The 24437-nt window shown below is 39.6% G+C and overlaps 1 protein-coding gene across 1 annotated transcript in view; it reads left to right on the top strand.

The window, feature by feature from the left end:
- Positions 1–24437, top strand: part of Gpc3 (glypican 3) — a 362100-nt gene that overhangs the window by 16439 nt on the left and 321224 nt on the right. The window contains exon 2 of the mRNA XM_005085548.4: positions 14294–14455. Within this exon, the coding sequence (XP_005085605.1) occupies positions 14294–14455 (162 nt within the window). The remainder of the gene's footprint in view (positions 1–14293; positions 14456–24437) is intronic.

Below are 24437 nucleotides of genomic sequence, written 5' to 3'. Positions count from 1 at the left end.
TCAGACTCACATGGAATAAATATTTTAGGATATCCCCTACCCATCATAGTGAAAGCCCCCTGACTTTCATCTTCTATGTTTGCATTTTTTTCAGAGACAATAATGAAAACATCGTTTTTTAAGATTCTGTTGTGTTATTGGAAATCCTATTTACATAAACAGGTATTGTTGTGGCTTAGGAAAGAACGTGAGGTCCCATTCTTCAGCTCCTTGTATATCTTTGCTAAGGGTTGTCTAAATAGAAGTAATGACGCTTTAGTCTAAGCAGCTTTTCTCATTTAGGTAAGAGGGTAGTTTGAAATCTCAGTTTACTGAATAATTGAGTCTCTTCTTCTTAATTATTTCAGGCATGCAGGTTGCTCTCTTTATGGTAAAGACCCTAAAAATCTAGCAATCTCCTCCAACATCCATTTGGTAATAAAACCCTGTGCATGTTCAGGGGTTAATTTTCATTACAGTTGCATGTCGACTCCCTACCCCATGCTTGAGGAAATTCTGTTATCTTTTAGGGTCTTGTTTCCTCACAGTGCAAATGCACACTTTAGAAACCATGTAAGAACCCTGCTGGAAATACTAGGTCTAGAGGAAATTGAAATGGATTCAGAGTCATGCTCATTACACAGCTTTCATTTTGAGTCTTTAATAACCTTGCCATATTTCTTGGAAAATCATATACCTGATTTTGCCAGACTGGGGTATCTGCTTTGAATGAAAAAAAAGTATGTTAACTAAGGTGAAGCCTAAGCATCCTAGTATCCTTATTCTATCCTTTAAACACACACTAAATAAAAATAAATATATAAAATAAAGCAAAACCCCCAATTCCTCTAGCCAGCCACTCAACCAAAAACCCTCAGAAGCCATCTGGTGCATAGTTAGGTGGGAGAAACTGAAGAGAAGAAGAAAGAAAAGGCTCAGTCACCTTCATCTGCTAGCCATTCCAACTGGTGTGACTTCAATGCAGCCAGTTTTTATTGAGCACCTGTGGTGGGGGTGGTGCTAATAATCGTTAACATTTATTGAGCCAGGCACTGTGCTAAGTCCTTTATGAGCAGCATCTCACTTAATCCTCACAACAGCACTACCAGGTGGCAGTCTTTCCTCTCCATTTCACAGACAAGGAAACTGAGGCTTTCAGAGGATTAGTAACTTGTATGGTCAAGTAGGCACATGATAAATTAAACCCAGTTTCTGTCATTCCAGAATCCCACCCCTTCCCTTCTTTTTGTGATAGGCTGTACATTTCTAGGAAATGAGTTTTGAAAATTGAGTATGTATGAGAGGCTAAGAAGTCAACATCAAAAACTCTATTATCCCGGCTCGCATAGGGGAAAGGATATGTATAGAGACAAAGCTCCTTATAGCTGTTGAAGAAGGAGGATTGCACAGAAAGACCAATGGCTTGAACTGGTTGGAATGCTGCCTCCTGAATACAGTCTAGAAGCCCGTGGTCATCATGGCCATCACTTTCTTACTTAGTGTAGGTGGTTCTTCAAATCGAACTCTCTGGCTTCTTTGCTAACTTTCCACCAATGCCTCAGCCTCACTGGAGTGTTAGCGATCTTGAAATCACTATTCCTTAGATATGTAAGGTCAGGAGGGTTTGGGATAATTGGTCCCATATTTCCTGTGCCACTATTTCTCTTTTATTTCAACTTCTTTGCAAGAAAGATTCAAATTAAATGAGGCAGATATACTTGAACCAGATCACAGTGTCTCAAGAGCTGGAGGCAAGCGTGAGAGTGGCAATCCACAGAGAGACTGTGGATCCAGACAGCGCATTCAACTAGATCTGAACCCCTACTGGCATTGTCTCTTAGGACTAGCAGTGAACTCTTGAGAGCTCTGTGTCTGACTCACCCACAGTTTGATAAGAAAATGAACTTGCCATTACGACATTTTTTTTTAGTTTTTCAATAAAATCATGGTAAGGGAAGGAAAATCCCCAAAACACTTGTTTGGATAATTTATTTTGTTTTCATAGTTTCTAAAGAGAGCAACAAAGAAAAAGTTACCATTAAGCATGAGAAGACTCTACATTTTCCTCAATTTTAGAAAACATTTGGCCAGGGAAAAACGAATTCAGCACCATGTGTGCATGAGTGTGAGTGTGTGTGTTGTGTGTTGTGTGTATGTGAGTATGTGTATCTGTGTGTAACAATATCCTTTGGCTTCAAACCTACCAAAACTTCCTGTGTCTCCAATCTTCTTGTAGTTGATCTTCAAGCTTGTCAACACCCCTCTGAATCCCTTTCTCCTTCATTAAATCTCTTCCACAGGAAGCAGTTACCATCGAGTCTAGCGAGAGGATGGCCAATGAGTGAGGGTTTTGATTCATATGACATGTGTGGATGTGAGGAGGTAGGAAAAAAATCTGCTCTTCCAAGTCCTTTAGATCCTGAAGTTCTAACACAAGACTATGTTTAAGATGAGTAAGATCTCTGGAGCATTTACATAGCTATTCCCCAAGATGGCATAAACACCACAGCACTGGAGCATGACCATGTATACATTCAGATAAGCTGAAGGGTGAGAAAGAGCAAGTGACTGATAGCAGCACTTGTCAGTCAGGGCTAGAGAGTGACTGTTTTGTTTCTTTTGGTTATATTTTGCTTAGGCGCAGTGTGTGTGTGCTGTACTAACAAGGTAACTGTCTCCCTACCCCACAAATTTCTATCTGAGGGAAAGAGGAAAGATATAATAGAGGGTGCAGATTATTTACAGTGGCTGAGAATGTAATTACAAGGTGCAATGGCTTGAAACTGAAATGTAGGTTAGCCATTAGAGCTGGGAGAAGCATCTTCACAGTAAGGACAATTGGGCATCGGAAAGATTTGCCTGGGAGCTGAATAAATAGCATCTCCAGAAATGCTAAGGAGTAGGGCAGGGGTAATGTGAAGAAAAACCCAAACTCAGTGTTGGGCTCAGGTCCAGATTCATGGGCAGCTTTCATTACTGCCCAGCTTCCTTTCTGATTATTTAATTGCTAATCTCTTGAAAGAGATTTTTTCATGTATCCAAAGCAAGCCTAATTTGTCTAAGCATAAGATAACAAATGCCTTCGAGCAGTGAGAATGGAGCATTTGGATTGGTCTCAAAAGACTCCTATCTATCAGATTTTCTGGAGTATGGGCCAACAGCTAAGGCAGTATTGCTGCTGTCGTTATTTCTCTTCTGCAAGGCTTTTAAAATCTTCATAGTACTTAAGTTTTGCAGTTAAAGACAATTTGGATTCTATTAGTATTATTTATCTCATGGGTGACCTTAAATAAAATTTGTTTTTGGTCCATGTTCCATGTCCATCTTTTACTTGATCTTTACTTTTTTTTTGATATATCCCCTTCCCTGTTCCTCAGACATGCCCTCTCCCTATCTCCTTTTCATTGCTGGAGGAAGGCCCCAAAGAAACTTCTTTGTCTTCAAGCATGAAGGTCATATTTCAGGAACGTTGCATGTAGAGACAGCACTTGATGAAATAGACGGCTCACCCAAGGCAGAACATACTCAAGTTGAAAATTCTAGATGACATTAGGCTGATGCTTTTACGTGAGGTAGAAGGAGAGATGGTGAATGTGTCCTTGCGCTGCCACAACATATTGCCTCAAATTTGGTGGTTTAAAACCTTGGGCTTTTTCCTCCTGACAGTTCTGGAGGTTAGAAATCCAAAAGAAGGCTATCAGACAGTTGCCTTTCTAAAGACACTAGGGGAGGAATCTTTCGTTGCCTCTTTGAGCTTTTGGTGGTTCCTTTTCTGTGAGTATATCCCTTCCATCTCTGTCTCCATCATCCCAAGTCCTTCTCTTGCTATGTCTTTCTTTTATGTGTCTTCACATAGGTACCTGTCATTGGAGTTAGAATTGACTCAGGTAATCCAGAATGTCCTCTCCAGATTCTTAATTATGTCTTTAATGACCTCTCTTTTAGATAAGGTCACAGCGATAATTTCTGGGAGATAGGCATAGACATACTCTTTTTTAGGAGCTAGCACTCAACGTATTGTAGATGTTAGCTTTCTGGGGCCTCCTGAATCACACCATCTTATGGGACTCCTCTACTCAAAGGGAATTTGTTCAAGAAATGCTTAAAGTGGGTTGTCAAATGTCAGGGGTTTCCCAAGAGGGATGTGCACAGTACCTGCTGTTAACCCATTTTCCACACAATTAAACCGAGGACATGGGGAGTAAAAAACAAAGTCATTCTGGATCAAAAGAAAAGATTTTTGAAACACAATGGGCTACCATGTTATTCAGCATAGATTTTTGTCTTATGACTGGATTTTTTTTCCTTGAAAAGTCTATTTTCTTTCCTAACCACTTTAGCCACAGGAAAGCAATTATTGCTCATTACGCACCTGAAAAGCCTTTTCACGGGATCTGTGGGATCAAGGTGATGGTGCACTTTGAGTGTGCCGCAGCTTTCCCCCTCTTCTTTGTGATTTGCTGAAATACTAGCAACAGGGAGATTTGGAGGCCAGAAACGTCCGTGAAACAAAAGGCTGCGTTTTTAGGTTCAGGTTCAAAATTCTAGCTACGGCTTGCATGCAAAGTGGTTAACAGAGCTTGTGCAGATGAGATCTTCTCTGTAGAAATGCTTTAGTACCTGCTCATGACAAAGGACCAGGTCTAACATTCCTGGTTATGGAACATCTGTCTTCTGATGGAAAAACGTAGGTGTGTCAAGTGACTAGTGATTACATGGAAATATAAAGAGAAGTACGAACCTTGAAAGATCACTAGATTGTTTCCTAATGCAGAGGTGCTTCTGTGGTCTCTGATATTGCCATTTCAATTATGTTTGAATGTGTCAAGAGACAGGAGTTATATCGTTGACTGTTAATAAATCCAGTATTAGCATCTGAGTGTACCATATACCAGAATCTGTGCCAGGGGTTCTCAACATGTGGGTCACGACCCCCTTACGATCCCGAGGGCTACTTGCCTAAGTCACAGATGATTTCTCAACAGAGCAGATGACAAAACTTGGTTCTTGTTGCGAAAGAATCTCCTCCCCATGGTGAGATTTTGTACAGAAGGAAGGGCCGGGCCCTTAGGTTGAGACTTGGATATTGAAATTCCCTGCTATCACTCTGGTTTTCATTTGAAGATTGCATCTCAAAAATTAAAGGAAAAATTATCCATGTTTTGAAAGACAGGATCTCAGCTACTTATCTGTGTAGAATAATAATTAGGGAGTCACTAGGGGAGATACTGAAATTATCATAGCTTAGTCCCTCTGGAAGAAATCTCAACTAAAAGAATATTGTGCATCCCAACTCCAGAGTAGCTGCTGCTGTGCTCCAGTCCAACTCTGGCTTTGCTCTCCGATCACTTATCATTTTATTAAGGGGTTTCCTACCAAGGGGTGTACATATGGGTGTGTGCCCACACGAGTGTATGCTGGCACGTGTATATGTGTGTGTACTTCCACTGTTAAATTTATCCTCGTGTTATCAGTGAACTTGACCTATTTCTGTACAACAGAAGTCTCTTGAAGTTCTGGCATTACCTCCAAGTGAAATGGAGGGGCCTCAAGCTCAAAGCAGAATCAGCCCTTTGAGATAAGATTAGTCAATTGAAGGTCTCCCCTCAAGGAGCTTACATCCAGGGAAGGCAGACAAATATAACTGTGAGTCAAGTTAGAATGTTAGAAGTATCAATAAAAGATGGAGCCTGTCATGAAAGTTCAAGGGCCTGAACATCATTTTCTTTAGGGTTGACGGTGCAGCAGGGCTCATGGAGCTCCTCCTTGCCTCGCCTTTCCATTCTGGTCCTGCCAGCTTCCTCGGAGTGCCTTATTCTCCACCTCCTTACAAATCCCCATACCCTTGTTTCATGTTCCCTGTAACACTTGAAAGAAATAGAATGACTTGACCAGAAACAGACTGTAGAAATTTCTTTGACAATTAGGTAAAGAAGGAAGGCCTCTTTGGAGGTCATCATCTTTGAAGTGAAAAGAGGAGAGGTGACGAGACAGTAACGGGAAGGGGAGAATCAGGAACATTTAAAAAGCAGAAGCAGGAGCTGGAGCGATGGGTCGGCAATTAAGAGCACAAACCATTCTTGAAGAGGACTAGAGTTCAGTTCCCAGAACATGTCAAATGACTGAAGGTCATCTGTTAACTCCAGTCCAGGGGGACCTTACGCCCTCTTCTGGCCTTCATGGGCACTGCACTCATTCATACAAACCCTCTCTGATATTATACATACATGCATACAAACATACATAATGAAGTTCTGCAAAACATAATCTGTAAAATATCATATTTGCCTATAGCAGATTATGAACTAAGATATCTAGAGTGATCAGAGGTCTAATTAGAAATCCTTAGAACAATCTATGAACTCTAGGATAGAGAACAGGTTTTGCACATCATAATATTCCTTGCGTTGGGCATTGTCCTTGGCAGAGGGTTAGCATGCAATGAATACTGGGTGACTGAATTGCTCAACAGGTTGGCAGGCTGAATATAATCAATGAATTTTTGTTTCCAGCGTGCATGTCTACTGCTGCTTGGGGATGTGGTCCAGAAAGAACTACTTTGTGCAGAGGGTGTGTGTGTATGTGCAAAGATCTGGGGATTTAATTTTTACAGGGCATGAAATGATAGGCAGTTAGTTGGCAGTTGGCAGTACAGATAAAGGTAATTCATCCTTTAATTCTGGAGCCTAGAGAATGGCTTATCTCTAGGGTTGTTTAAACCCCCAGTACTCCAGTGTAGCAGCGACATTTTGGCCTGACTTTAATAGAAGTTGAGTCTATGGCGGCCCTAGGCATAGGCTTTGATTTAAAGTCTGAGCTCTTGATATCCAGGTGCACCCTCTACAAGGTCATGTTCTTTCAGGCTAAATAACCTTCTGCTGGATTCCCTAAGATCATTTCTTTATCAGCAATGATCACTTTCCCCACTGGTTTCATATGCAGCCATTTCTTTCATCTGTATTCCTGGCTTGATTAGTGAGAAATTAATGAGCATGTAAGACTTGATTTAGATAATGATTAATTAGGGGAAAAGGTGCCATTCTAACAGCAAGTCACTATTATATGCTAGGGAAATTAGTTAATATTTTTGGATGGCAAATTGACTTGTCCTTTGTTAAAAAACAACCTTTTGAAATGCCTGATATGTTTTTTTGTAATTTTAATAAATACTTGTTATTTTCCCTACAAGTCACAAAGTAACTGGGTTTTTATGTCATTAAATTCTTTTGTCTAATATTACCTCAATGATAATATTGCTTTTTTATTTTCAGCGCAGTGTATCTTTGTTAGGAAAAACTCCACTATTCATAAAGCAGACCTTGACAATGAAATGTGTCAAATCATCATACATACTCACATATATATGGAAAAGATTTCAATTTTCATTGTTACTGAGCCCTGACGCTTCATTTTTTTCCTGTTGCTGTTTGAATATGCTGTTATCTGCTCTCAGAAGTATAAGGATCAAGGTCTACATGAATATTTCTTCTGTTCTTTATGTGCTTTTTAATAAGATTTTGACAATTTATTGTCATTAGATAAAATTGTAGTCTAGTAAAATAACCAACATATAGATCATAACAAAGGTAATTAGAGAATTGGAGGACTGGAAATGACCTTCAGGGGTTACTTCATCCATTTCTCAACTTCAGACTGTATGAATAATCTTCCTAAACAGCACTCTTTATCATATTATGTCCCTGTTTGAGAACCTCCAGTTGTCCGTTATTGCCTCCGGGGTTAAGCCCATTGGTCTTGACCTGCATTCAAGGCCTTTCAAATTTGGGCTTCTCTATCCTGATAAGCTAACTATGCCCTAGATTGCAGCCTGTCTCTGAGAAAGTTGGCTTGTCTTCTCTCCTTGTACCAAATACATATCACCCACTAACCTCTCCAAATCCTTTCCATCCTTTACTCTCTTAACTCAAGCCCCATGTCTTCTTGGGCATTTCCTTTGACCCCTCCCCACAGGGTGTCTGATGAGTATTTCCTTATCTAGAAAACATTGTCATATTCCATATTTTTAAAAAAACCACCGCTATTGATGTATAATTGGTAAGCAATAAAATGTGCCCATTTTAAGTAATGAGTTTTGACAAATATATATAAACACTTCTAACCACTGCTTCAATTAAAATATAGATTATTTTCATCACTTCAGAAGATGTACTGCATATTTTGTCACATAACCATGGACCAATTTAACTGTTCTCTGGTTATTTTGGGGTGTGAAAGTCTGGTCTCCACATGAACACATGAATTTAGGCTTTTTATTTGTTTAATTTGAATTCACACTTATTGAAGGTTTACTCCGTACCAAGAAGGCTAAGATATTTATTCTATAAAGTGGGGCATATTGGTAATCCCATTTTACAGGTAAGGGTAAGAAAGCATGTAAAGGTTGCATAAGCTGCCCTTGCTTGCACAACTGGCAAATGACAAGGACTAGTCTCTAAGCAGTTTGACCTGTGGAGCAATAAGTGTTTTTGCTTTTTCCTGCTATTACTGCTTCCTATAATGCTAGCTTCCTGTCTTGGGATAAAATCTAATAGAACTGGCACATTTAAACAACCTAACACACACACTGTCAATTTTCTGCTTTTAAGAATGGAAAGAGCCCCAGCCTGTTGTAGAGTTTCTGAGTGTGGTAAGCGCAGGACTACTTCACAGCCTTGGTAGAGATGGATAAAGGAAATTAGGGACATTCCAGAATGTCAGATCTTTAAGTGGAGGCAACAGAGAGCAAGAGATGGGCCCAGTGTGAAGAGCATGTGATGAGAGTCAAGGAGACTGAGCCACAGGCATCCATGCTTGGAAGCATCATCAGATGTACAGAGAACCACATCTGAAGAAGACTATCTGTGGCTTCTAGGAAAGGAGTACCAGGTAGAGATGCACAAATTGGGAACACATGAGTATAACCCCCCCAAAAGATAAAGCTGCTATGCTTTAAATAGTCCTTCTAAGTTGTATGATTCCCAAACTGGGTCCCATGTACAAGAAACAATGTCAAAATAATTTGAAATATACAATACATAGCTCCTTCTAATGAAACATGTATTTGTTTATAGTCAAGATGCTTGGAAATTGATTTAAAATTGTTTTTCCAAGATCAAAGTTAATAATACAGATATAAAGCTGTCACAGTCATCTCCATTACCCTGAGTTGTAAATATAGGAAGACACATAGTTCATGATAGTTCTCTCAGTCTACAACTCTCAGTAATTCAATAATATGTACATGAGTTGAATGAGACATTCCAAAAGAGATGGGAATTGTTCTCTGCTTTTTAAGATTTATAATGTAGACAAGTAGAGTTATAGTATGATGGTATTTTTTAATCCTTCAAAATAAATGGAAATTAGTAACCCTATAATGACTTTAGATATTCTTACTATTTATTTATTTTTAGCATTTGAGAATGAAAGTTATTAAGTCTCCCCCAACTGATCAACTCTGTCTTCTTTGAATAGTGAAGTGCTAAGTCTTCTATTTACTGCAATGCCAGGATATGTTGTTTGTCACTCTTTCCATTACCAGGTGAATTTCATTCTTCACATAAAAGTTATGTGAGTATCCCTCTTTGAAAGTGTAGTCCAAAGTTGCCTAAAGAATGCATCCCTATTTACTAAGTCTTTTTGCTTGTGAGGCACAGACAGGAGGACCTCTGAGTTTGAGGCCAGGCTGGTTTAAAAAGAAAGTTCGAGGACAGCCAAGGCTACACAGAGAAACTCTGTTTTGCAAAAAAGAACAAAAAACTTTATTTTATGTGTGTGGATATTTTTGCCTGCATGTCTATGCACCACATGTATGTAATACCCATGATGACCAGAAGAGGGCATTGGAGCCTTTGATATTGGAATTATCAGACAGTTGTTACCAACCATGTGGGTGCTGGCAATCAAACCTGGGGCTTCTGGAAGGACAGTTAGTGCTCTTAATTGCTGAATCATCTATCTAGCACCTTTACTATGTCTTTTGTTGGATACATCTCATTTCTTCAGTAGATCTTTTGACTTTTTTACTTACTAGTATATAGAGTTCTCAGTTTATCTCCTTAGTCATTTGCTCTAGGATTTAATTTGTATTCAAGCCTTTTAGGATTCAGTTCCTGGAGTAACTTTTTATTTAGTTGATGAAGTTTCCCTCTAAATTTCTTTTTTTCTTTCTTCCTTTCTTTTTTTTTTTGAGGGGGTATTTACGAGACAAGGTTTCTCTGTATTGTTTTGGAGGCTGTCAGTCCAGCCTGACCTCGAACTCACAGAGATCCGCCTGCCTCTGCATGGCTTTTTTTTGGTTTTTTGAGACAGGGTTTCTCTGTGGCTTTGGAGGCTGTCCTGGAACTCGCTCTTGTAGACCAGGCTGGCCTCTGCCTCCCGAGCGCTGGGATTAAAGGCATGTGCCACCACCACCCAGCCTCTAAATTTCTCATCTATTCCTTTCTGTTTTGTTATTTTCCAGCAAATACTCATGGCATTGGAATGGTTACATTTCCATATTGTTAGTTCATTTAGGCATGAGTAGTGCTCCTATGTTGAATTTGTCAAGAGGATTTTTTGAAGCTTGTGTATGAGCTATAGGAAATTTATTTACAACAAATTATTTTCCATCTGGTATATATTTCCTTTTTAGGAAATCCTGAATTCTTATCATTTATGAGTGCTCTTATTTTTCAAGCCTATAGGCAACTCTTAGCCCCTAAAATCAATGTATTGATTTTATGATCAGTTTATTAACCAGGCAGTAATAATTGAGACAGAAGGTAAATTTTGCTATGTATACGTTTATATTTGGATATAATATACATTTAACATCTTCATGGCATTTTTCATCTTTCCTGAAATGTTTCCATTTGCGGTTTTATTCCTTTAAAGAGTTTTAGCTAACCTGATGAGATGATAAGGATTTCTAAGTGATTGAATTTGGCCAAGTTGTACAGTGTAGCAGTCCTAAATACTTGTAAGGATGATCATATTTATGCCAACACAAGCTACTGCCATCATAGCTTAGAATTGTTCTTGAATGAATACAGGCACATTGAACAATATTTTGTTACCTTATAAGATGTTAGCAACATAGCACTTTATAAAGGAAAAGCAATCAACCCTGTTATTTTATCCCTCCCATAGCTAGTGCTAGTAGAAATGGATGAAGTACTAACAGCTAGCCATCTTATGGAAAAAGCTCGGCCATTCTGCAAAGCTGGAAGTGATCCCCAAGGCAAATTTAGAAAACTGCAGGGCTTTGTATATAACAATTAATTTTATGAAATTATGTAAGTACAGAGAGTTTAAGCACACATGACATAGGCATTGCTTTACCAAGAAAGTAAATCAAACCTTGTTAAGTGATCAGGGACTTGGTATATGGAAAGATTTACTATATAGAGTTCTTTTTTCTCCACATCTATGTGTGTCCCAACCAACCTTGTTTAAATTTAGATTAGCCACTCTTCCCCAAGGGGCCTTTTTCCCTTCTTGGTCTAGTAGACTGCATCAGTTTCCACTCATAGAATAGCATAATATTTTGTAATCTCATGTAGAAAGAACATAGCTACAACTAGCTCTGGTTTCTTTCTTTCTTTTTTTCTGTCATAAAACCTTTAAGCTTAGACCTTATTTAAAATTGGTTTAAGGCTTGTATATGAGATTGACGTTTATAGGAGATAAATCTGAACTCCATGTCTCCAGACCCCAAATTGTATTTTGTCATTAAATATCACCTTTCCATCTAGTACTATAAATTGTGGTGTTGAATTAGGTTTGCTGGTACATATTACCTGCTCTCTCCTTTAGTTCATTTGGCAGCTGTTCCCTTGGGTAAAGGGACATGAAGAGCTTCCAGTCAATACTTTGGATTCAACAATGATGGTATGGGAGACATAGGATAATGAATTTCATTCTTAAATTAAGAAAACATGCATTAAGACCACAATCAACTACAATTACTGTGAAATACCTTGGTGTACTAAAAAGTCACCTTTCTGCTAACTTAGGACTAACTAGTCTCTCTCCCTTTATGGAGTTTAAAATGATGCCTAAAATATCTGATAATGCTTCTAATGTTTCTCAGATTTATTGAACTGTAATTTCCCTAGGACCTTATTGAACTTGGGCAGAAGTTACTGTCCATATATATTATCATCCCAATGATGTTACTTTATTAGACAGACTTATTTTCTAGGAGTAGGGTTTATCTCTACTAATCCATTTAGATGATGAGGTCCTTGTGGACAGGGACAATGTTGTACCTCTAACATGTAGGACAGTGCCTAGAACAGAAATAGTGTGTTAGATCGGGTCACTGGAAAAGCAGATGCCAATTAAGTGGACAAGCATCTAAGGCAGTATGCAATTGGATGTTCAATAGGTTTATTAGGTTGAACATTTGTGAAGGAAAGGAGAGAGGATGCTGAAGGGGGATAAAGAGTCATTTGAGCAGAGGGCCGGTCTGACCCCTGTGGAGATGTAAAAGGAAAGGCTGTATAGAAAAATCATAGCCTGTAGTGCAATATTAAGAAAGGTTTCAAAATCAACGGGGAATCTTTAACCCAAGGTTCCCTGTGAGCAAAGTTCTATGATTTGCAGGATCTTACTATGTTTTTTGCCACGTGCAGTCAGTAGTTGGGAGCCACCCTAAGGACTGTGGCCTCTACACACGTGGTGGTAAAACCAGAAAGTAGCAGCTAGGCTACCAGTTACCACATCACAATATGAGAGCTCAGATGCACATTTTCATGGCCTCACGGAAGGTACTCAACACATGCTTACGGAAGAGAGACTTTCATTAACTGAGGATTTGCACAGCAGAACCTGTGCTGAAGCCTGTGTGAGGTCATGGGTTTAATCCTCAGTAACCCCTTTCCCACAAAAAGACAAAGACAGAAACCAAAGCATGAGTTGCAGGGAGAAAGAGAAGGGGGCTCCATGCTCATTAAGCTTTAATAGTTGCCAATGTTGTGAAGGACACAAAGACTTGAGACTACCCTCTCCTCCTCTCCCCCTCCTCTCCCTTCCCCTCCCCTCCCCTCCCTCCCTTCCTCCCTCCCTTCCTCCCTCCCTTTGTCACACTTTAAATGTTGCCTTCTGGAAAAAAAGCTTCATGAATATTGGTTATAAATGTGAATGGTCCTTGATGCCACCTTGTTCTATATCTTGCTTACTTTGCTTTGTAAAAATTATGAAAATTAATGGCTTCATTGAGGTACAGCGGCCATGTAGTTAACAGCACATGCTTAAAGAGTACATATTGACAATTTTGATTGTTGAGTATATGTCAAAATAGCAAAGATGTCCATTACTCTAAGAAATGGTGTCCCTGACATTTGTGAGTTCTCCTCTCTCCCCCCTTCCTGCCCTCTGTCCTTATACCACTATCACTAAACTGTTCTTTCTATAGATTACTTTCTGTTTTGTCGTGCCTTATATAAATGGAATCATAGAGTTTGTACTTTTTGGATCTGATTTTCTTTTTACTTAGCATATTGTCTTTTGGTTTGTCCATTCATTATCATATACCAGTACTTCATTCCTGTTTATGGCTAATTGTAATTTCATTGTGTAGGTATGTCATTTGTTAGTTTTTCCTTCCATATTTGTATTTTTTATGTAGCACTTATCTTCACCCAACATGATATTTGTTTGTATTTTCATTTGGCTGTTTGTTGTTCTCAAGGCTATAAACACCATGAGGGCAGGCCCATTGATTTGTGTTCCTTACCTTCATTGTGATTGACATAGTAGCAACCAAATATATACTTGTTGACTTTTGGCAGACTTCTAGTTAAAACTACAACAAAGCTTTGATATAGTATTTATGTTTTGATTTTTTTCTGAACAGCACTATTAATTAGGCCTGACAGACATATATTTAATTTGGAATCGTAACTGGGATTTTGAAAAAATTGTCTTTGGTTGTGTTCATATTCATAAATAACAATCAAGAAAAATAAATTAGAGGAACGAAGACTGATATTTTAAAAGACAAATTAAATGTTGGTGTTCAATGGCGTGTATTTGGTGCTGCTATAAATTATTTTCTGTAAAATTTATGAGTCAGACCTTGGCAATTAACTGACAGTTATTCAAAAGGAATTCACTATGAGGGCAATTGGATGAACTGAGATAAACAATGTACTCAAGACTCACTGTATTTAAAGAGAAATGTGTAAATGTGTTGTTTTGTCCTGTTTATTTTTGTGCATGCACATGCATACGTGTGTGTGTGTGTGTGTGTGTGTGTGTGTGTTTGAGAAAGAGAGAGAGAGGGAGAGGTTTTCTGCTTACTGAAACATGAATACCTTGTTTGTTTCAGGATCAGATTTGCAAGTATGTCTCCCCAAGGGCCCAACCTGCTGCTCAAGAAAGATGGAAGAAAAATACCAACTAACAGCACGGCTGAACATGGAACAACTTCTCCAGTCTGCGAGTATGGAGCTCAAGTTCTTAATTATTCAGAATGCTGCGGTTTTCCAAGGTGAGTTTGGGGGATCATTTTTGATGTACTGCTCAATGGCATCATTATTTGGGCACTGGGCTTTCAAATGCTAAATATAATTTCTAAATTACCATTTCAGCGTATATGCTCGACATAAAAACCTCCCAGTGAGAGATCCTGGATAAGGAAACACACAGTTTTTAAACAAATTTTATTTTAATCTTTGAAAAAATAGATAGTATTAAAAATCAGTGTCCAAGGACATTCTGTTTCCCTGTATGTGAGACGCATAAATCACTGCTGAAAAAGTCAATGACAGTTTTCTCTGTTAGTCCGTAAGACTTGTTTTCAACCATCATGACCACCACTATCAGCACCAGCACCAGCACGACCCTTCGCATAAATTCCAAGACCAGCCTTCTTCAAGGGTGAGTCAGACACCTTGAAACATATATGAACTCCTTCTGACCACTAGGACCATCTTCATTTAAGAGAGGGAATCCAGCTTGTTGGCCAGCCATATCCTAATTTGTGTGAATGAGTGGTTATCTCTCCTTTCCTTGCGAATGTCAGTTCTTATCATGCTCCTCTATGAACTGTGAAAGGACAGGCAGCAATTGATTCCATCCTTAGTAATTTACAGGAAAACTACAGCAGCATGGGGCAGACTCCTTCAGATTAAAGATCAACTGGAGATGATAGTGGTAGTGAAACAGAAGCCTTTACACAGTACCATGTGGTTTTAAGTAATTTACATGCATAATTTCATTTAATCCTCACAATATACCTACAAGTGGGTCTTTGTTACCTCCATTTTATAGATGAAGACCCAAGACCAGAATTAATTGGTTAATTAATTTACCAAGGCCACACATCTAAAATAAAAGATGAAGGCAAGCTTTGAACCCAGTTTGCCTAGTTTTTAAAAGTCCATGATTTTATCCCCTGATAAAATCTGACTAGGAAAATTACTTGTGGATATGGAGTCTTTTCTTCTATCCATTTTTTAAAAGTGCGTGGAGCCTTTTTTCTATCCCTTTTTTTATGGTGTGTGTGTGTGTGTGTGTGTGTGTGTGTGTGTGTGTGTAGGTGCGCTATGCATGGTGGTAGTTTGGCTGTATACACATGTATGTGCATGTGTGGAAACCAGAGGTCAGTGCTGCGCATCTTCTTTCACTCTCCAATTTTAGATTTTTGAAAGAGAGTCTCTCACTTAATGTGAACCTCACCAATTTGGCTAGGCTGCTCAGCCAATGAGCTTTACGAATGCTCCGAGGCTATTCTCCATCACCAGTGAAGGAGATACAAGCCCACACTACTACATCTGAGTTTTTATGTGGATGCTGGGTATCAGAAGTCCTTATTTTACCAGCTGAGCTATGTCCTCAACTCCTTCTAGCCATTGAAATTAAGCATACTGAATCAGGTGCCACCTTCCTGTAAAGATAGCCTTGGGGTCAGATGTAAGTCTTCTGACTACATTTTAAAGCTTCGGATTGATGGCACCTTTACAAAAATTAACCTCTTTAAATTGGCTGATTACACCTTAGTTTAGGTATTAAAAACAAAATCCTCAGTATTAGTTCAAGTTAGTTTATAAAGCATACACTCACAACAGTTTCTTGTGCCTAAGCCTTGGGGGATATTGATATTAGGTTCATTATATGAAGTACAATAGGAAAGCGTGAAATCTTTGTTAACCTATTTATGCAGTGAGACTCTTGTGAAGCATTTGTTGGGACTAACATTTTAGTGACAGAATGAATAATTCAGGCCAGTTTAAAAAATACATGCACCATTCATGTACCTCTTAGATTGGTTTTGGAGCTGATATACTTGCTGGAAGTGGGGTGATAAGTAATGTGACAGGAGGATTGGGTGGAAGTGGACAGGTGAAGCTTAGTCTTTGAGGCGTGCAGGTGCTTGATTAGAATGGAATATTAGTGATTTATTTCATTCCTAGAATAACCAAGGTCCCATATGTTGCCTTTCAACCACTGCCTGCTGAGATCGGATGACAGAGTGATGACACTGGAATTCCAGTATGAGAGCAGCTGTTATTGCTGTCTATCTGAGGGTCTTTGTTGTTGTATTTCATGTACCTGTCCAGTCTTACACTTTGCATATCGTGTTTATGGGGCTGGAACAGCATGAGACTAAGGACAAAAACAAGTTCTGACAATGTTTTGATTGGATTAGAGTCCAGAGTCCAGATATGGAAGCTGAATATTAGCCAAATGAACAGGGATTGGAAGTGGAAGCCGTACCTGCTACTAATTAATGTCTTCTCTCTGTCTCTCTCACATGCATACACACGTACACAGAAGTACATGTATGTGTGCACACACATTCATTTCTAGAATTTCAGGGACAGGCAGAAGGACAACAACTCTAGCAAAAGAGCATGGAGACAGTTAAATGATGTGAAATTCATTATGCTTTCAATCTTGTCATATCTACTCATATTTTATCTCTTTTCATTCTGGTTTTATTTTTGTTTTTAGCATGTCTCACTTAACACACACACACACACACACACAGAGGAGAAAATCAACCACAAGCACAGACCTCAAGGCATTCATATTATGCTTGGAGAGGCACTGACCACAAATCCTTTCTGTAGCAAACATTTGGAAGACAGAAGGCTTCAAACAAGGGATCAGTAGAAGACAATTGCTATGAAAGCTGGGCATCTATTTCCTTTTTCTTATAACTACTTATTATTCCCATGAACTGGAATTGAAGGGCACAATTGTTTTTGCTCTAAACTAAACATCCTTCCCCCAAGATCCTGGTAGACCAAATTATTGAGAAAATTGCCCTACCACTTTGTTTGTGTGAAATTTGATGTGGTAGCTTTTGTGAGCTATTTTCTCCACCACGTGAAGTTGAAGAAAGCTTATCTTAATCTTGGCTGAGGTTCACAATTTCTTTTGGATTCTTCCAGTAGCCCTCATTGGGGTATATGTCAGCAGCGTGAGCTCTCTGCAAATATGTGCACAGTTCCATGAGCAGTCCTTACTGCCTCGATTTGGGTTTTATGTCTTCGATTGCAGGAAGCCTTTGCCCTCATAAATGAGCCTGGGGCCCTTTGCTACAGTGGTTGGAGTGCTCTAATGCTAATGCTGTTTTGATAATGATTGAAGCATTAAAAAAGATGTTCTTTATCCTCAATCTTTGCATTGCATCGTTTCCTAAATTTAATTTGCTTAGATGTGCTTAGGAAAATGGGGCAGCACAATTGTTTTTTGTTTCTGCTTAATTAATTCTTTTTGAGAAACTCCACTGAAAGTACATTTCCCTTTTCTTTTTCTCTTTCCTCTCCCCTATTTTATAATAATGAGGATAAAGATAATAGTGAAGATTTAGTAATTGCCTACTGTATGATACTTACTTTTGCACAATTATCCCATTTAATATTCCTATCAACCCTATGGAGCCTGTCCTATAATCATCACTAGTTTATAAATAAGGAAACTCTATGGTATCACAGTGTCTCCCAAGCTGTCTGCCCTATGACATGGTTCTCCTTGCTCTTAGTTCACTTGAGGCAAAACAAGATTACAAAGTGGTGGGATTTATGGTCCTCATGAAGGAAAATGAGTTTGAAGGCTGAAATTTCATCTCAAACACCTGCTCATCTTCACGTTTAGAGTTCCGTTTTCATTTGTGGAACTTCCTTGTGACTTTCAGCCTTATCCTAACAGGAAACATCTGGGATTATGCCCAGGGTTTTTCTCAACATTGAATGATTCTGGTCTTCCCCAAGGTGCCAGTGACAGAGGAAGAACAGGCTCTTAAGAATGCATCAGCCACTTTGCTTTTACTGGAAGTTGACTCTCCCACAACTTGAACTTTTGATCAGAGAGAAAACTGTAGTTAAGCTGCAAACATCCCTGCATAAAATGCCATCTGAGAGCTCCCAGGGTTCTTGCTTGTAGCCAACCATTCTTACTAATGCACAGTCTTTAAAGCTTGATTTTTCTGACCTTCTCACTAGAAGTAGAGAATCAACTGGATGAATGTGTGGAAGAGTGCTACAGGGAGGGGCATATGCACAGTGTGAAGTAACGAGTACTAGTAAGAATGGAGGGCATAGAAGCGCACTCAGGAACTCAATGGCAGTTAGGGGCATTTATAGAGGATACCTACCTATTTCAGTAGCCCCAATCATATAGTAGGTCCTATAGTTAGTCTTCATATTTGTGATTGTGAATCAGTGTCGGAAGTTCAGATTTTGCTCATTCTCCTTTTTTTCTTTTTTCTATTTTTTTTGTTTTTGTTTTTCAAGACACCGTTTCTCTTTGTATCCCTGGCTGTCCTGGAACTCACTCTGTAGACCAGGCTGTTCTCGAACTCACAGAGATCCTCCTGTCTCTGCCTCCCGAGTGCTGGGATTAAAGGCGTGCACCACCACTGCCAACTCTCATTCTCCTTTTCTTAATATTTACATCTTCAAAGGCTTAAATTATTTTTTACTTAAGAATACTGGAAGAATGCTGAATTCAGACCAGTGAGGTGGCTCAGCTGCTATGGGTGCTTGTCACGAAGCCTTGTGGCCCAAGTTCAATCCATGGAACACACTTGGTTGGCGGCAAGAACCGATTCCTGAAAGCTGTTCTCTGCCCTACACACATGCATGTGCACACATACATGCACACACATAAATGCAGTAAAAAGGTTTTTTTTAAAAATAAGGAATACTGAATTCTGAGTCAGAAAATCCAGTTTAATACGAGATCTGCATTTATATTTTATGGTTTAGGGGAGATTATTTGGCTAGATTATTCTTCATTGCCATGTCTGTAAAACAGGGCTAAAAATTCTAGTCGTAGAGATAATGTATTTGAAAATGTCTTACAACCAATAAATTATACATACCTTATGAAGAGAGTTCCTTTGTGTTGACTCTTCTAGCCCTGGTAGGACCCAAGAAAGACTATGTTGACCTATGTGAAACTGGACTTCATGATATACTTGAGCAACTTCTGTCAACAATTAATGCTAGAGATTCAGGTAGCTCCAGTGCACAGGACCCTTTAAACAGGGCATATGCTTTTTAAGCTCTTGAATGTATGAAGCTTTGTAGTTTGCAATTTCAGTTCTGCTAGGAGCAATTTCTTTTTCAGCTTCTCAAAGTGCTTCTAGATGGTGTGTGTGTGTGTGTGTGTGTGTGTGTGTGTGAGAGAGAGAGAGAGAGAGAGAGAGAGAGAGAGAGGCAGACAGAGACAAAGAGACGCACACACAGAGAGAGCTATTTCTAAGTGAACTAAACTTTTTTCAAAGATTTTATTTTTAAGTTGTGTGTGTGTGTGTTATTTTGGATGGTATATATATATTTTGCACAACCATGGTATTAGTTCTGAACAGGTGTACTGTGTTTAAGAGGAAGCCGACCCATCTCCCTTCTTCAATGGCTCCACCTTTATGATTTTTCAAACAGAGTCAGTCATCGAACCTAGAGCTTGCCATTTCAGTTGCACTGACTGTCCATCTTGGCTGTGGGATCCATCAGCCTCTATCCATGCTAGCACTGAGGTGACAAACACACTCTGCCACTCCAGGCTTTTATGGGGTGCTGTAGATCTGAACTCAGGTCCCCATGCTTTCACAGTAAGCACTGCACTAGGGAGCTACCTCCTCACCCATGGGCCACACTTGCATGCATTCTCTATTATGACAGAGGAAACAAAGGAAGGTGTAAGTGTGCGGGCTAATAGTTGCCACCAGGGTTGGAAGGTTTGCTTTCTTCTACTTGTTTATCATGGAGGAACTAGATAGAAAAGGGTGCCTTTGAATTGGAGGAGGCAGTGTCTCTGCCATTACTGTTGCTTTTTGTTTCCATCTGCTATTGTACTGTTTCCTGTCAGAGTCCTGTCTCTCCTACTCCTCCTAAATAAAATTGACCTTGGTTAGAACACCCTTTTTCATCAACTCTGAGAAAATTTTTCAGTCATTTCTGCTTGAAATAAATGTTTGGGGGGGATATTACTTAAGCAGATAGTTATTTTTTTACTTCACAGTTAATATATGACTGAACAATTGCTTGAATGTTGATAAACATGTTTTTGTGATTCAATCATTTGTTAATTTAGGTTTTTGTAATGTGGTGGGAATTTTAAGCGAGGACCGAGCAATTTCTCTCCATTTCACAATCCCCCCTCCTGACTTTCCCTGCTTAGGCTGAGCCCCACTGAGTCTGAAACTCTTTAACTGCTGGCCACCCTGTCACAGCCCTTTCTTTGTGGAAAACAGTGTGCCTGAGAGAATAATTACATTGATGTCTAATCGGAACTTAATTCATTTGTTGGCGCTAAATAGAATAACATTCAATTGAATAGAAGAATTTGAGGAACACAAACCATGACCATGAGTGAGCTTATATATCCTCAAAAATGTCAATTATTAATCAGCCCACTCATCTGTGCAGCAAAGCTCTACTAATCCCATTATAAAAGGGGAAATTCCTCATCAGAGCACAGAAGGTGCTGGCTTTAATTAGAGGACTTTTATGGCACTGACTCAAAGAAGTATTTTGGTTACAAAGTTTTTTTAAATGCAATTCTTTTAATTATTAGGGCTATTGGACAAACAACTGGAAACTGAGGGTTTAAAGTCGTTCGGTTTGGGTCTAAGAACTTTTGGATTCCATTTGGTTTTTAAATTGCTGTGACTTTAGCTGAACTGGAGCTGGGGGAGTTGCAAACCTTTCCTGTGGCCTCATATTGATTTAGGAAAGTCAGTCATTAGGCTGAAAACTGTTTAATAAAAAGAGCTTAGGAAAATGACTCAGTGTGCATGCAGAGACTATTCTAGGGCCACCAATGAGGGGAGAGGATTATGCAGATGAACTTTCACCCGGTCAGGGCCCTTCATTTAGCAACACGCGTGCACACACACACACACACACACACACACACACGTATTATAATTTATTTAACTTTGTTTTATGTGCACCAGTGTGAAGGTATCAGATCCCCTGGAACTGGAGTTAGAGATGGTTGTGAACTACCATGTGGGTGCTGGGGATTGAACTCAGGACTTCTGGAAGAGTAGCCAGTGCTCTTAACCACAGAGCCATCTCTCCAGCCCCCTTGGCAGCATCTCTCACCCCCATTATCACTGGCCACCTTCATCACTAGCATGCCCCACAAAGCAAATCAGGGACACATTTCCTGCCTTCTAGAAGTTTCAGGAAGGTTCTTCCTTTGCCTAGAGTGATTGCTCCCCACCCTCCCCGCTACGGGGCTTTGCTTACTTTCTTAAAGCATATGTCCCTCCTCCTCCTTTTTCTGTCTCACTGCGTTGCAGTACCTGATATGGGAGTAATGAAGCATATGTTTGAGAGATTTCAATTCTCCTGACAGTTGAATGGAGGTAGAAACAATTTTCTTCTAAGCTGGAAGTGGTAATGTCGAAATTAAAAACACTTTTCCCGTGGACTATGAGATGCTCCCAGGCCTCAGGTACTCCTCCTTTCCCCCGCAGCCCACCTTATCTTTGGCCATATCCATGTATTGCTCACCCAGGCTCAGTTGTCTCATTCGTCATCTGGCAGGCTTGTATTTCAGTTCCAGGCTCTGTGAGTTCCCAGTTAGTATACCAGCAAAGGCCCTGCTGAGTCCTCTCTTCTTCGTCTCCTTTGCTCCCCCACGTCTGCAGCGCAGGGCAGTGATTGTGGATACAGTCTCGGAGCCAGGTCAGCTGGGCTCAGATTATTCTAGGTGCAGATAAGCAAGCTGATGGGGGAAAACAGTAGAGTTTCAGGGTCACCAGGGACTTCCTTTATATATATGCACTGAATGAGTCCATAAAAGACAAAGGAAAACCTTCTTCCTGCTCTAAAGGATTTCATTTGTATTTATCTCCTTGAAACCTCATATCAAGCCCTTGACATTGGCAGTTTGTTAGTTTCGTTTTACATCTGAGGAAGTGGAGGCTTAGAGAAGTTATGAGTCCAATGTAGCATAGCCAAAAGCATGGTGAAGAGGAATCGGACCCAGGAAGGACAGCTCCAGAGACCACACCCTTAATTAAGTACGATGTTTCAACCAGCCTCCCTGGATTTTGCTTCATGGTTATGGACAGTCACTTCGACTCTAGTTTTCTTTCTTTCAAGGGAAATCTATTCCATTTTGTTAGAAAACTTGCCGAGCAATGCCTAGCATGTCCAAAGGCAAGTATGTCAGATTAAAATGACCACAAACTTAACTTCAGATACTTCAAAACTCCCAAAAGCAAGACATTTGTACATGGCTAATGTGGCCATACAGAACTCTTATAGAAATGCTGCACGAAATACATTTACAGTTTGTGTAACAAGTTGGAGTGGATCCATATTTGCTGAGGCTTAAAGTTTCTACAATTTTAGGGACCCTTTTCTTAAGAAAAGGACAGTAAGGGATTGATACATGCCTTTAATCGCAGCACTCAGGGGGCAGAGGCAGTGGGATCTCTGTGAGTTCAAGGTCAGCCTGGTCTACAGAGCGAGTTCCAGGACAGCCTCCAAAGCTACATAGAGAAACCCTGTCTCGAAAAAACAAAAGCAAAAACTGTGGCTCTTCTGGAAGTGGGTGTGCCAAGGTGGGTTCCTATAGCTCATTATCTTGATGGGAAATCTTCTACCATAGTGATTAGAAAAAACAGAAATGATTTCAACTAGTGGCTGGATATTACTGATTGGAATGGGGGAAGATTGTCAGACTCACTTCTCTCCATAGATGTGGCTTTTAACTGAATACAAGAGCAAGTGAGAGAGTTAGGTAAATCAGTATCATCTTTTTCTCAATTAAATCCAAATTGTCAATCATCTCTTCCACATTGTTCATCCTGGACTTGCTGGACAACCTGGTCATCTGTCCCTGGCCCTTCTCTCTTGAGAGTGGGCATAGGGCTAGTGTGCCAAGGACGTGCTCTTGCTTTAGGCAGGCAGCGGTCTGCCTATAGCTGTCTGTTATAACTCTTTGTGAGTTAGGAAAAGTCTCTGCCCCCTGAGCCATTAAATAAAAAGGGCTGTGAGGTGAAAGCTGTTAGGAGCTCAGTCCTATGCTAGCCACTGCTACAGATCCTAGTGATTATCCACTCACTCATTTTAGCTGCATTTCAGTGTGCCTGATGATAGCTGTTGTTTTCTTACTCTGTCTTGTACAGTGACATTTGTAAATGTGATTCTATATGAAACGCCCTACTTTCACTACATTGAATGACATATATCTGGCAATCCACATTTTAATGCTTTTAAAGTTTTGATATAATTATAATGAGCATAGAATTGTAGGTTGTTATTTTAGAGCATTTTATGTTCATTTAAAGATGGCTTCTTGTAGAATTTTGTGAATCTTTCTCTTTGCCCTCCCCCAGTGTGTGTGTGTGTGTGTGTGTGTATGTTTTCATGTATTTAAGACTATATAGTTACAATTTTCAAATGGTCCCCTAGTGGTCTGAATGAGTCTCACATAGCCTATGGATCTAACCAGCAAGGGGAATAAATACTCTGACTTCTATTAGGTTGCATTAGGAGAAGAAAAATAGCATGATTATCATATTCCTCTCCTTTAGTGGAAGTGCTGGTCCTGAGTAAGTGGAGTGTAATCATTCCATGAGCCCAAGGTTCACTCAAACCATTTCTCCTACTAGAAACTGGCAGACTTCCATTACAGTGCTTTTCAAGATCAAGGTGTAAGTATGGCTATTAGATGAATTTACATTTTCCTTAGTAGAACATGAGTCCTCTGTGAGGAAGGCATGCATCTACTCTCTGAAACACTGCACCTTTAGGTGAGATGAAGACTGTGTGAATGAATCTAAACACATGGACACATACAAAATGACACACTATTAGCAGAAGCATATTTCTGATTCTTCTTCTTCCCTGGAAACAACCACCACTATAGCCAAACAGAAAAGTCAGAAACTGTTGTCAACAGCCTTTTCTTCTAGGTTTTTCAAGATACTCTTACCTATCATCCTAAAAGTCTAGATAGTGGGTTGATGTTTTCCCAGCAACATGGAACATCTTAGG

Source organism: Mesocricetus auratus, unplaced genomic scaffold (genome assembly GCF_017639785.1).
Source record: "Mesocricetus auratus isolate SY011 unplaced genomic scaffold, BCM_Maur_2.0 Super-Scaffold_100003, whole genome shotgun sequence".
NCBI lineage: Eukaryota > Metazoa > Chordata > Mammalia > Rodentia > Cricetidae > Mesocricetus > Mesocricetus auratus.
This window is presented reverse-complemented; position numbering and strand designations above follow the sequence as displayed.